At 41.6% G+C, this 15,012-nt stretch overlaps 1 protein-coding gene across 4 annotated transcripts in view; it reads right to left on the reverse strand.

The window, feature by feature from the left end:
* The window catches only part of AJAP1 (adherens junctions associated protein 1), a 235,316-nt gene that overhangs the window by 105,820 nt on the left and 114,484 nt on the right, over positions 1-15,012 (reverse strand). For all 4 annotated transcript variants that reach the window (XM_075279811.1, XM_075279810.1, XM_075279813.1 and 1 more), the window contains one exon: positions 5,944-6,659. In XM_075279811.1, the coding sequence (XP_075135912.1) occupies positions 5,944-6,659 (716 nt within the window). The remainder of the gene's footprint in view (positions 1-5,943; positions 6,660-15,012) is intronic.

Raw genomic sequence — 15,012 nt, forward strand, 5'->3', positions numbered from 1 at the left:
GCGGTGGATTGGGGCGGCCCTGCCTGCTCTGCCTGCTCTGCCTGCTCTCTGCCTGCTAACCACGCTCGCTCCGCTTGGCCCCGCCCCCTCCGCTCACCCCCCCCCCCTCCTCTGGGGGGGGGGAGGCTTTATGATGTCTGCCTCACCCCTGCTCCCTATGTCTGGTGAATCTCCATAATGCAGGGAGCTGACAGGAGGTAAGTGACTTTGCAGAGATAGTGCTTGTGAGGGAGCTGCTGGACCCACCTGTTATTCACCCACCGGTTTCAAAACAGTTTTTAGGGTGAGGCCCCACGTTGCAAAAATGCAGCTTCTTTTGTTGCAGATTTTGCTGCGTTTTTTTAGCCAAACCTAGCATTGACCAAAAGAAAGGAAAGGGAAGAAAGGAAAGGGAAATACATAAGAAGCTCCTACACTTCTCCCTTCTGCTCAATCCACTCCTGACTTTGGCTCAAAAAAACACGACAAAATCTGCAACAAAAAAAGTTTCCGCAATGTGGGGCTTCAGCCTTAGGGTGAAAAACATCAGATTTTTTTTTAATGAAATGATTTGCAGTTATGGTCAGGATGGGGTATGCGATGAATTGAGTATAAGTTTTGTGGAAAGGTAGTGACCATATAACTACTTTAAATACACAGTGCTTAAAATAAGTCACAACTTTTCCTTGTAATAATGCAGCAAACTCTGAAGGATCCTCACAAGGAATTCAGACTCCTAAACAGAGATGTAAGATGAAGCTACTGGGCTCCAAGGCAAAATCTGTAATGGGGCCCCCACTTAGCATTTGCTGTCACTAATGAAGTGTTTCTTATGTTGGAGTCCCCAAGCTCCAGGGCCCAGTATCTATCTCTGCACCTTCTATAGCTATGCACCTACTACTAGAAGGATCCATTTAGCCCTAGCGGAAGACATTGTGCCTTTCTAATGCAGCACCACCATATGTAATGCCATGTTATTATGCCTAATGTATGTCTTTTGCACAGCAAGTCTGAAATAGATGCCTATACTATAAGAACTATATATTACAGATAATGCATTATAAAGTAGAAATAGTCCATTCATTTATATATATCGGCTTTGACCTATGATAGGTTATGTCTCAAGGCTACAGTATGTGAGATCTTAAAGGAGGAAAAAACCTTTAAGAGATACTGTTGGCTCTATAAATGCTGAGTGCAGGTAAGCATTTCTGATTCTTTTTTTCAACCTCATCTCCAGCTATATACTCTGCGTAGGGGCTAGGAGAAGGTTCATGTTTTAATTGAATGGATCCATAACTCTTCCCTCCTTGTAATTGATAGTTATTGCCCTGTTTCTCTTCATACCAGGCTGTTTCCCTGCATCGAATCCTCTCTGCTAATAAAAAAGTTTGTTGTAAAAATATCTCATGTCTATACAAGTCTATGGAGAGGGGAGGGAGAAGAGTGAGCAGCACATGAGGAAGGTGGGGTTGGAGTGTATATAAACACAGCGTGGAGTGCGCTCTTGATGGGACTATAACGTATAAAGACAGTCCTTGCGGTTATCCAGTTAAACCCTCCAAGTTCAGCTGGAGCTAACCGCCTTTCAAAGTCCTGGGAAGTGAAATGGTCCAATGCTGATGTATATGAGGGTCGCAAAGACAACACCCAGTTGACCAACTAGCAAGCAAAGGCCATATATTGTCGGTGAATGAAGTGGGTAGGGACATGAGGAAGGTAACACAAGAAATACAGCTGTTAGACTGACCGTATAGTTTTCTTTAGAGATGAGTGAACAGTAAAATTTTCGAAGTTCGATATTGTTTCGAGTAGCCTCTCAATATTCGACTACTCAAATCGAATATCGAACCCTATTATAGTCTATGGGGGGAAAATGCTCATTTCAGGGGTAGGCAACGTTCGCTCAAATTATACTTACCAAGTCCACGAGTGAGGGTCGGGCTGGATCATCCGAGCAGTCTTCTCCTTGCAGCGTCCCCGCGGCGTCTTCCAGCTCTGAATTCACTCTGCCAGGCACCAGGCCTGGGCAGAGCCGACTGCGCATGTCTGCACTACAGTGAATGAAGAGCCGGAAGACGCCGCGGGGAAGCTGCATGGAGAAGACTTCTAAAGGTAGGAGAAGAACCAGCGTTGATTGGCCGACTGTATAGCATTCGGCCAATCAATGCTGGTTCTGCATCAAACTTTTCCATTCGAATAGCGAGTGGTACTCGAGTATTTCGAATACCGTAGTAGTATTCGATCGAATACCTACTCGATCGAGTACTACTCACTCATCTCTAGTTTTCTTACAGCCAAAGCAGTCATTCACATCAGTGCATGTCAGTATTTCTCTATATACAGTATGTCCTGCATGACCCTGGGGCTGTTTCTGAGTGAGAAAAAGACAACTGTAAACCAAGTTCCTCAAGTGCAATTTCCTTCTACAGCATGCAGAGCATGCTAAACTGGCTAAAAACTGCAGAATATAAAACTGCTAAAAAATGATGAATGTAAGTCATATAATGGCCGAATATAGTGTTACACGTCATGTATACACCTATAACCGCTTATCCTAAAAAATCTAATGGAACAACGAGTACACTTTAAAGACTTTCTCTAACCATCTTAGTGGTGACCGTCCTTTTTCTTCTGCTAATATTTGCAACCAGGAATTTTTTATGGTCTGACACTTGTCAGAAACCCAGCCATGATTTCATTATTGTGGCCAGGTTATCTTCTCGTGCATGCACTGTCCCTGTCTCTTCCTGTGCTCCTGCAGGAGAAGATAACCTGGTCACAATAAGAAAATCATGGCTGGGTTTCGGACAAGTGCCAGACTATAAAACGTTCCTGTCACCTCTGAGATAGACAGGAAATCTCAGCAAAATTTGTAATTATTTCTATTTGTATAAATGCCTAAATTTTTATTGTCTACAAATGTAAATAAGGGTATGTTATTAGGAAAACCCCTTTAGGCAGCGGCCCTATGGGAGGGAAATGCCACGATTTGCCCGCAGTGGAAACACTGTGGGAAAAATCGTTGCATTTTACAGTCAAGGAAAAGTGGTTGGGATTCTAAAGAGTCCCATGCCCACTTTGCACTAAAAACTGCAGTGCGGACATTCCGCGATTTCCAATACTGGTGCGGTTTTGGAAATCACAGCATGTCCATTATACCTATGGAAATATGGGTTTCCCCATAGGTATAATTGTAACAGAAAGTGCGCAGAGGAAAACTCCGCAAACTTTCTGTCTAAAGCCCTGCAGATAGAACCATGATGCGTTGTCACCGAGGTTTTTCCACAGTGCTTTTTTGCTGCGGGATGTTCAGTGGGGCCTTAGCCTTAAAGAGTGTATTCATGATACAGCTGAAGGGAGCAAACTTTGGCAATATAATATATTGTACTAAAGAAAAATGTTTGTGTCTGTGTTAAATCTGTCTTTACTTCTTAAAGGAGTGATTGTAATCGTGCTCCATACTCTAGCAGGGTCAGTTTACAATGAAGCAATGGAACACAGAGATATAACTTAGTCTGCAGCATTAAAGACTAGAGATGAGCGAGTAGTACTCGATCAAGTAGGTATTCGATCGAATACTACGGTATTCGAAATACTCGTACTCGATCGAGTACCACTTGCTATTAGAATGGAAAAGTTTGATGCAGAACCAGCATTGATTGGCCGAATGCTATACAGTTGGCCAATCAACGCTGGTTCTTCTCCTACCTTTAGAAGTCTTCTCCGTGCAGCTTCCCCGCGGCGTCTTTCGGCTCTGAATTCACTCTACCAGGCATCGGGCCTGGGCAGAACCGACTGTGCATGCCCGCTTGTAGTGAGGACATGCGCAGTCGGCTCTGCCCAGGCCCGATGCCTAGTAGAGTGAATGAAGAGCCAGAAGACGCCGCGGGGACGCTGCACGGAGAAGACTTCTCGGAGGATCCAGCCCGACCCTCACTCGTGGACTTGGTAAGTGTAATTTGATCGAACATTGCCTACCCCTGAAACGAGCATTTTCCCCCCATAGAATATAATAGGATTTGATATTCGATTCGAGTAGTCGAATATTGAGGGGCTACTCGAAACAAATATCGAATCTTGAACATTTTACTGTTCGCTCATCTCTATTAAAGACACCAGACCATATCATGCCTGCACTCAGGTTTCCATTCTTCGGGTCCACTTGGGGGCTCAAAAAAGAGAAACCGAATCCGATTAAAAAGTGGTTACCCGCGGACTATAATGGGGTCTTCTGGGTTTCTTGCAGGACTTTTCTCTTTGCATTTTTCAAGCAGAATCAGGGACGAAAACCCTGAACGATTATCAAGCGCTGGTGTGAACTCAGCCTGAGCCAACTTTCTGCCAAGAGAAGGCTGAATAATATTTCCTGAAAACACAGCTGTGTCGTGAAAGAAAACTGTCTCTCTATAGTGCAGATGTATCTCTGTTCTGAAGTGCAGTCCTCTCCATAGACCTCTATTGTACAGATTTCATAAGTGGTAGAAAGAGACAACTAAGTGAAGAAAGAGGCACTTTTCTTTATTAAAATACATTACAAAGTTTTTCATCTGAACTATATATTTATGAAAATACTATATATTTACTTATTCTTTAAGCCCAGATAAAGCAAAGACACTCAATAAGTTGCAAGATATCCTAAAAATATTCCCATAAAACTATACAGTATATGAAACTACAGAATATATTCCTCCTGCAGATATCGGCTACTAAAAGATTCTTATGTCAATTTCCATTGAAAATTAAAAATAAGTAGTAAAGGGGCGACCACTGAGCAGGGGTTAAGGTGGTTTGGATATTCTGTGGTAGGTGGAAGTCCCTTCATAGAAGATGAAGCCCCACGTTGAAGGGAGTCTATTATGGTGTATTGATCAAGATACCTAAACTAGAATCTAATATGGAAATATTTGCAAGGTGTCAGTTTATATGATATTTATCTACCCCCTCCTGAAATTAGGGACATGAGGCCAAACAAATTGCAATGATAATAAGAAAACAATGACTTTGTACATGATTCCTATAGGTAACATATATAATCTTGTCCTGTAATGAAATATGTAACACCCGCAACTATTTTGACAATTGCAACACTCAATATGGACGACTCTTCAATGACTGCTTAATATAATAGGTACTCTTGATCAGTAACAGCAATATTGTCTTAAAGGGATTGTCCAGGGAGTTTCAATTTACTTACCTGGTTCGGGGATTGCTGATGATGGACCCAAGGGTTCCTGCCATGTCACGAACCCTAGGTCATGTCATGCAAAACAGCATTCTGCCCCTTGGGTTACTCCACCCCCTTCTCCTTCCTTGATCTCATAGGTAATCAATCAGTGAAGGACGAGGGAGCGGAGTGACCCTGGGGTGGAACCGTGCATTGTATCACATGACCTGGGGGTTGTGACTTGGCCAGAAATCCCCGGACACCCCCTTTAATGAAGAACTGTCCAAATCCAATATCTCTTGCTCTAAATGTATTGAGCTATAGCTTATTTCTTATGGACAGACATCAACTTGGTTGAGATATATTTGATATGTGCATGGTCTACTGTATAATATAGTTTCTACTAGAATGGCGTGCTATACAAATACGGTAGCATACCCTTATTCCGACATACTGAATTTACATTGTATTCCATATTCACACACGATGCTTGCTACATCTATATGTAAATGGAAATTTTGAAGTGAAAAGGGTTGCAATACTGTACCCCAAAGAGCTTATGGATGTGTATCCTGATTTGTTGGGTAGTACATCTGCCCATTCCAAAATTGTGACCCTTTGCTATGAAATATCAATGACCTATCCAGAGGTTAGACCATCGATATTTTTCAATATAATTCATTAAACCACATCTAACGTGAGGTTGGGAATCAACTTTGCACCAAAAATTGTAACTTTAATTTGTATAATATGTACAAGTTAATTATTTCATTGTCTATAATCTTTATATAACATACCTGAGGTTTCATTAGGTATCTTCGGTCTTGCAGCTTTTCCATTACCTGGAAAAGGTTCTGTTGTGCTAATCCTCCCGGGGGGCTTTTTACCTCTATGCACCCCTGGGTTTTGAGAAGTCATCTCTTTACTCTGCGTTGTTGTGGAAGTTGTGGTGGACGTAGTAGTTCCCAACAATGTTGTCCTTCCTTGTGTGGTAGAGGTTCTTGTGGTCTCATAAATCCCAGGGATTGTGCTAGATTCCACATAGTCATCATCTCCAGTTGGACCCCATAAAATAAATTCTGATATTGTGGTTGGTTGACTTTCACTGTCCAAAAATGGTCTAATATTCCAACTTCTCCTTTGGACTTGTCTTTTATCCCTTTTCAAATGAGTAATTTTAAGTGTGTCTCTTACCCCATGCATTGAAGAAAGTGTTTTTGCTCTGAAAGAGTCCTGTAATGGCACCAATCTAGAAAACCTGTGGTCCACATTGTCTTTAAGATAGATCTGTTCAAAATTTGTAAACGGACTCTGGAAATATTTCCGACTTCTTGGCTTCTGCCTCCCCTTTGGGTTCCATAACGCTGTATGATGTATCCTATGTTCTAGTGATGGTCTTTGTAGGTATTTGTATGCAGTACTTGGTGGTCCTGATTCGCAAATAATGAAATCCATGGCTAGTTGAAAAATGGCTATCAATATCCAAGCATGGCTTCCTATCGGAGGGCCTGATCTGCAGATAGATAGTTAAGACATATTAGGAAGACCATCAAAAAGTTTCACTTTGGGTTACTTCATTAATATATCATTAGCAATTGAACATATCCCTATAGGACACAACATCTTCTAAATGTTTTATGCTATTTAATGAAGACCATGTAGTATCATGTTGTGATACATTGCACAAGGGAGGGAAAGAACATTTCATAAAAAATACTTGAGAAAATGTATTCGTATGCCAGAACTTTTTCTGACCTCCTTTACATCGGCAAGTGCCATGAACTTAACTTAGGACAGATTTACTATGATTATGACTATACAATGTATTCCTTCATTGCTATTATCAGGCTAATGACTTAAAGAGAAACTGTCACATAAAAATACAATATAATCTGTATTCAGCATGTTATAGAGCAGGAGATGCTGAGCAGATTGATATGTAGGTTTGTGGGAAAATATATACTATAACTTGTCATTTATCCATAGAAATCTCTGCTCTTTCTATGTTGAGATGTCAAGGAGCTATCAATGACCCATACCTCCCTTCTATGTGCGTACAGAGATGGCTATACACCAAATCTAGATCTCTTTGAAGAATATATAGTAGAGAACAAACTATACATATGACGTGGGTTTCTACTATTTTGATGGATGGGTTAGAAAACCTGTTTCACTGAGTATATCAAAATAGAGAGTGTGGTACCAGTGTCACCATAAGACTACAGTATGATGGTGACATGACATGGCCTGTGAAGCCATCTACCTTCAGATGAGAGAACTCTCCAGCGCTGCCTCCATCTTCTTCAGGAACGGCCTCTTTACGCGTCTTGGCGCTGGGGGTCAAACTTCTAGGCCTCGGGTCTCAGGCAGAGCCAACTGCGTATGCCCGTGGCCACAAGAAAAATGGCCACTTACACAGTAAGTAAGCAGCTATTTTCTTGTGGCCTGTGGGCAAGCGCAGTCGACTCTGCCAAAGGCCTAGAAGTTTCACCCCCAGAGCCAGAAAAAGACGCGTGAAGAGGCCGTTCCTGAAGAAGATGTCTTCTCCACCCCGCCGTTCGGTATAAAAATTAGTTCTCTCGCATCACTGGAGTTGGGCCCCAGTGCTCAAACAGCAGTGGGGGCATTGCCAAAGCTACAAGAGAACTTTCCAGCACCGCCTCCATCTTCTTCAGGAAGGGCCTCTTCACGCGTCTTCCTCCGGCGCTGGGGGTCAAACTTCTAGGCCTCGGGCAGAGCCGACTGTGCATGCTCACAGACCACAAGAAAATGGCCGCTTACTCACTGTGTAGCGGCTATTTTTCTTGTGCTGTGGGCATGCGCAGTTGGCTCTGCCCGAGACCCGAGGCCTAGAAGTTTGACTCCCAGTGCCAGAAGAAGACACATGAAGAGCCTGTTCCTGAAGAAGATGTAGTCAGCGCTGGAGAGTTCTCTCGCAGCATTGGGGGCACCCCCAGTGCTTTTTGAGTGCTGGGGACCGCCCCAAGTGCTGTGAGATAACTCATTTGCGTAACGAAGAAAAGAGGGATTTCTACTGAACGGAGAAACGGAGAACGGAGAAGACATCTAAAGGTGGGAGAAGAATAGCCTTTCTTAAGGCTATTCCTACGTGCTAGTCACAAAAAAATAGCTTTTTAATGATAGGATCCCTTTAATGTTCACTATGGGCAATAATAGGAGGTGTAAAAATTCAATGTGATCTCATTATAAAGGGATTTTCCAGGATGTAGATATTGATGACCTATTGATGATCTCATCAATGTGAGATTGGTGAAGACCCAACATCTGGCCCATATCCAAAATTGTAACTGCGTGCACTAGTACAGTGTACAAGGTCAGAAGCAGATGGTTTTTATGGATAGTGACTTTTTTGTGTTATTTTTGTGTTATATTATGACAGTGCCTATTATCTCTATACTATTATATCACTTTTTGTATTATTCCTGTGCTGTAATGTGACTGGGCCAGGGTTGAGCCGATCTTGAGATTTCAGGATCGTTTTTAAAATCCGATTTTTGATCATTTTCTAGCTGATCCTGATCGTGAAATTTGCTCAATCACCGATCGGGATCCGATCTTTCCCGATCCCGATGGCTCAACCCTAGACTGGGCCTATTCTGTGACACCACTGAGTACATATATATGGACAGGGTTGTGCAAATGGGCCAATTATTACTGACCAGATTTTTAACTGAAATACTGTGAACCAATTACTTAGCCCTTTGTCCCTATGGGAGGAATCCTCTAGTAAATAGCACTAAATTCAAGGTACAGAATTGAATGTAATAAAGTATGTGCTAAGCGAGAAGATTAAGTAGAACTTATGGATGTTCACAATTACAAGTAATGATCTATATCTAAAATGAGGCCTAAGAGGCAGTATAAACCTCACATCGCAACGGAGGAGAAGCTCTTCTCTATGTATTGTCCTAGAACAATATTGTGCTTAGAAGCTTTCTTCGGCGATTCTCCATTGTCTTTGAGCTGCTCATCATGCTGAGGCATGTTATAGTTTTATTTTTCAAAGCAGCATATTCCATTTATTGTCTCTGTTCTCTCATCTACAGTCAAGACGTGAAATATTCACAAATACAATTTTAACACTTTCTCTACAAAAGGAAACCAAGAGTATTAAGAGTTCCATTCTTGAGGTGCATGAAATGATAAGGTTATACAAAGAAAATTTCTAACTTCACGGATACGTTCCCATTCCTTCAAGGTGACTTTTCATTTTGGTATTATTTTACGAGAATCCATCTATTAGTGCTGCAATGGTATCCAATCAGCTTTGTGGACACTTTCCATTAAGAGGTCCTGGAGGGAGATACATTATTAAATATCTTGGGTTAATCAATGTCAATGGGGTGGTCTCATTAAAATAAGCTTCCATCTTATGTTATATTAGGGCAAAGAAACATTACAGAGCCAGAAGGGTTCCCACGGCAGATGAAGTGATTCATCCATTTGTTGAATTGATTTGAGTCATCCATTCAGATGAGGGTCTGTTATGTGATATTATATTTCCCTTGAGCTAACTACTGGTAAAATACTTGAGCAGCACCATGTTCTGTAAGGAGATTGCAGATGTACCCTTACTTACCTATCCTCTTGGTGCAACGTATTTAGAGATGTTTGGCAAGAGATGATTGACTTTAAAAAAAAAAAAAAAAAAAAAAAAAAACATGGTTTCCTGATATTCTATCACATGGTCTTTACTCTTTGATATTGTGTTAACACATGTTGAATGCTTCAGACCAGCAAACTGCTCAAACTTCTCCTTTTATAGAGTTGGTCACACTTGATTAATTAATCAAGGGCATTTGATTAGCAGCTCCTATCTGATACTTATCCTCTTAATTTCTCTGGAAATAGTAAGGTTGTACCTAATTTTTATTATTTTTCTCTAGTGTAATAGTGTTATCATGTATTCTTGTTTATGTGAGGTTGTATCTACCTAAATTTAAGATCTTCCAAGGGCTAGATTTCCTTATTATGTCCTGATATGTAAAACCATAGAATTCAAAGAGGGTGTACTTTGCTTTTCTCATGACTGTATGTTAATCAGGCGAGTTTTATGGTTTAGGGGGCGTCAAGTACTCTTCTGTTTATCATCTAGGATGTGTTCACCCTGAATGAATGGGCATAATCAGGACAGAGTCTAGAGCTGCGGACCCCGCAGCTAAATTACCCACGGAATCTACGGCTTCTTTTTTACGCGTCCTGCTGTGATCTCTGCCTCTTGGGAGGAATCTGCTACGGATTCAGGGGTGAAAACCACCTCAAAACAATTACCAATTTCTACGTGTGAACAGACCCTTAGGGTGGAAGTAAAGCATAAGCTAGGCAGCTGGTTGGTTTATAAGTAGCAACAGATTTATATTTTTACACACGCAAAACAGAAAAATACTTTGGAAATATCTGTTAGCGAAGGGTAACTCAGTAAGTTTACCCACAAACTGGGCTTTACCGCATTGAAAGATAGACAGACAAATAGATAAGTTTCGGCTAGTCTTCTCCAGATAAACACTGTAAATAATTAAAATGTATGATTTATATCCACAAGAACAGCCGGTAATAGCCAAACCTCTCTAGGTCTCACTTTTTAAAACCTGTTCCAAGAAATTCATGTTCCTGGCGCAGTCCCTAGTTTTTAGCATTGGACAAATGCAGAGATTCATGTCTATCATTCTGCATATTGGCTGAAATTCCCATATTTTCCAGTTCTGTATTAACAGTTTCCATCCACAGACATTTTGTGTCGACTAAAAACCTTTGCGTGTCTGTTTATGGATTTCTCTTTGTATTGTACTGTACTGTACATTGTGTATACTGTGTGTTATAATTCTTATTATCATTGTCATGTTAAAGACTCTTCTTAGAAAATCCACCTTATGGCATAAACTCCGTGGTTTGCCCGTGGTGGAAAAGCTGCGAAAACCCCCCACAGCTTTTTATAGTCACAGCAAAGTGGATGGGATTCTAATGAATCCTATGCCCGCTTTGCAGAAAAATACTACAAATTCCAAAACCGTTGCGATTTTGGAAATCGCTGCATGCTAAATATGCCTATGAAAATGCCGGCAGTTTCCCTATAAGTATTATTGGTGCAGAAAGTGCGCAGAGGAAACCTCTGTCTGTGAATAGCGCTGCGGGAAAAAATTGATGATGTACCACCGTGGTTTTTCCTGCAGGGCTTTATTGCTGTGGGGACGCTACATGGGGCCTTAGACTAAGGTTATGCTCACATGGCAGAATCTGGTTCTGATTTTGAGATGGTCCTTCATCATTATGCGTTGTGATTTTACCAAACAGGCCCAAAGCCTGCTGGAGTGCAGGAGAGGTAAGTAACAGTGTTTTTTATGTTCTTTCACCTATGTTCTCTCTGGGGACGGAAAAGACCTCAGAGTATAATGATAGCAGCATTTGTAGGGTTCATGGGCCCACGGCCTCAATTACCGATCTCTGCTCCGGATCACAGCCGCATCCGCAGAAGGGGAAGCGCCGGTGGCCGTGAACAGGAGGGGGGATTGGTAAGTAAATAGGGCCTGTTACCTGCTGAAGTTACACCAGCAGGTAACAACCAGAGATGAGTGAACAGTATTCAAAACAGCCATTTCGAATAGCAGGCTCACATAGAAATGAATGGAAGTGGCTACGTCCATTCAATTCTATAGGAGCATGCTATTCGAAACGGCTGTTTCGAATACTGTTCACTCATCTCTAGCAACGACCTATTAAAAACAAAAAAACATCAGGGGTCCACCAGGCTCCTATAGTCCTGAGCCCAGTGGCAGCCACTACCTCTGTACTTACTCAACTGTCTGTACTCTTAATTGACAGCCTCCACTTATCCTACAGCTTGTTGAATTCTTGGTATTCCCTGACTGGAACCCTTGGAGTTCCTTGCACTTGAGCCTAATTTGCACTTTTTTTGCACAATCCATGGATCGTATTGCATGTCAGCTCCACTGTATTGAAAGTGGCTGGTAGACAGGTGTGGTTCTGTATAAGTAGAAAGCAGTTGTATTTTTCTTATCCTTTACAATTCCTTAAATATATCCTTTCCATGTAGACACAGCCTGAAACTTGAAGATATACAATTAAATACAGCAATATATTTCAGGGCTGAAGCAGCTCCTTCATCAGTACAAGGTGTAATAACACTGTCAGGAAGAATCGTTTATTCCTTAGGGACCACTTTCTTCAAGAGAGATAGACAAGTTTAAGAGGTTTTCTTAAAGTTGTGCTTACTGAGCACAACCAAATAAGTTGAATGTGAAAATCCTATACTAAACTTTTCCTGGCTCAGCCAAAGCTCTCCTCAGCAGAAACATTAATGGAAAAGCAGCAACATTAATGGAAATCATAGCACCCCATAGCAAAACTCTGGATAAGCCTCACTACAACACCTGATTACATTCAGATTATATCTATAAAGGAGAACTCTGCTTTCTCACTTAAAGGGAACTTGTCATATGAAAAGTGCAGTTTAACGTGTTGGCAGATTATAAAGCAAAAGGGGCTAAACAGATTGATATGCAGTTTTCTGGAAAAAAAAAATCAGAATTGTTTTTATTTCTTGATATATTTGCAGCATCCCAGAGTACTCTTAAGTGTTTGTCTTTTGTGCCTCTGGGTTATGTTATCCCGTCCTCTATGTTCTATGTTCTGAGTCATTGTTTGCAGCTTTTCCATTATTATTTATCCCCAGTGTTTCAAACCTTCCCTTGGTTCAGCCTTGGCAATCACAGTCTACTAGGAGACTTTTGTCTCTGTGATGACCATTGAGGGCTCAGTTCAGTGATAACACAGATCATGTGCAGTTCTGGACTGTGCAGAAAGGAGAACACCAGCACCAAGACTATACCTTAGCGGTTATCCATAAAGCCCCTGGAGGAAAGAATAGCCCTAGGCTTACCCAGAGAAAGCCCTGAGAACAGGGGGATTGGATGTCAGGACTTTGGACTCTGCGCCAGGAGGTGCAGTGGAGGATGCTGACAGGAGGAGGTGACTCACGTCTAGCAAAGGTCACTAGATTCCTGTCAGGACTACCCTGTCTCACTGTCCCCAGTATCCCTAGCTGGGAGTGGCACAATAGGAGTTGTAGTTGGGGAGATGTCTGCTTTAGAACCTGTATCATCCCTAAACACCCTTCTAAGACCAAGGATGGGGATTTGGACCCTAAGTTACTACTACCCTCATTTGGAAGCTGCTGTTTGTAATTTTCTCCGGTTGCTGAATAAAAGTGTTATCCTGTTTAACTGCATCTACTGGTTGCCTGAATTGTACCTGCTTCACCATCAGAGAGGAGAGGTCCCTTCTCCAAGTAGAAGCACCCTGGGGGAAATTACTACCACCACCATCTAGTAGTTCTACAGTATGCCCTTCAGGGAAGTCCAGCCCGGGAGCAGGGCGTGATTGAGTGTCCTCGGCCTAGCAGGTGGCACATCATCTGCCACCACTACTGCCATCCTCCGGTTCCCTCCCTCTGGGTTGGTATTTGCTCTTTCTATACTTAGAAGCATCTACTCATGCGGCAATGCTAAAAGTGCTTGACAACCCTCCATGTATTACTATATATACAGAGATAGGACCACCCCATGACTAGATGGCTGTTTCCAAGTATTGAGTGCCAAGTGCCACCTGTTTTTTGGTCTATTGATTAAGCGGGATATAGCCTTTTCCCATTGGTGACCACCCTATATATTTCTTTTACTAGTGCGGTCATACACTTAGTCTTTAATATATATATATATATATATATATATACATACATATATACAGTACAGACCAAAAGTCTGGACACACCTTGTCATTCAAAGTTTTCTGTATTTTCATGACTATGAAAATGGTAGATTCACTCCTCTTAACAGTTGTTGTAGAGATGTGTCTGCTGCTAGAACTCTGTGTGGTATTGACCTGGTCTGTAATCTGAGCTGCTATTAACCTGCGATTACTGAGGCTGGTGACTCGGATGAACTAATACTCAGCAGCAGAGGTCACTCTTGGTCTTCCTTTCCTGGGTCCATCCTCATATGAGCCAGTTTCTTTGTAACACTTGATGGTTTTTGCAACTGCCCTTGGGGACACTTTCAAACTTTTCCCAATTTTTCAGACTGACTGACCTTCATTTCTTAAAGTAATGATGGCCACTCGTTTTTCTTTACTTAGCTGCTTTTTTCTTGCCATAATATAAATTCTAACAGTCTATTCAATAAGACTATCAGCAGTGTATCCACTTGACTTTTGCACAACACAACTGATGGTCTCAACCCCATTTATAAGGCAAGAAATCCCACTTATTAAACCTGACAGGGCACACCTGTGAAGTGAAAACCATTTCCAGTGACTACCTCTTGAAGCTCATCAAGAAAATGCCAAGATACACTGAATCTTTTACTACAAACCCTACATCAATGTGCTCAGCTTCCATTGTTCTATAACTTGCTGCATATATTTTTAATGTGACAGGTTCCCTTTAAAAGGATTTTCCAATTTGAAAAAAAAATTGCCAAGGGGGAGAAATGTGATAAATAATAAAAGAAGCATTATTTATACTTTTATATTCTCTGTGATGGTGTCTCTTTACCTGTCTGTCAATCACTGACTTTAGGTTGTATATAGCAAAAGAACTCTATGTCCAGTGACTGACTTCAGCAGTGAACACATATCGACTGGGAGGACCAAGCAATCCTCTACGTCTGGTGGAGAGAAAGTTTTACCAGCAACATAGAAGGGGATTCTTCACAGTAAGAACAGCGAGGCTATGGAAGTCTCTGCCCCAAGAAGTTGTGATGGTGGATTCATTGAACAAGTCCAAAGAGGGCCTGGATGTCTTTCTCGAAGAGAACAATATTACAGGTTAT

This window comes from Leptodactylus fuscus, chromosome 6 (genome assembly GCF_031893055.1).
Source record: "Leptodactylus fuscus isolate aLepFus1 chromosome 6, aLepFus1.hap2, whole genome shotgun sequence".
NCBI lineage: Eukaryota > Metazoa > Chordata > Amphibia > Anura > Leptodactylidae > Leptodactylus > Leptodactylus fuscus.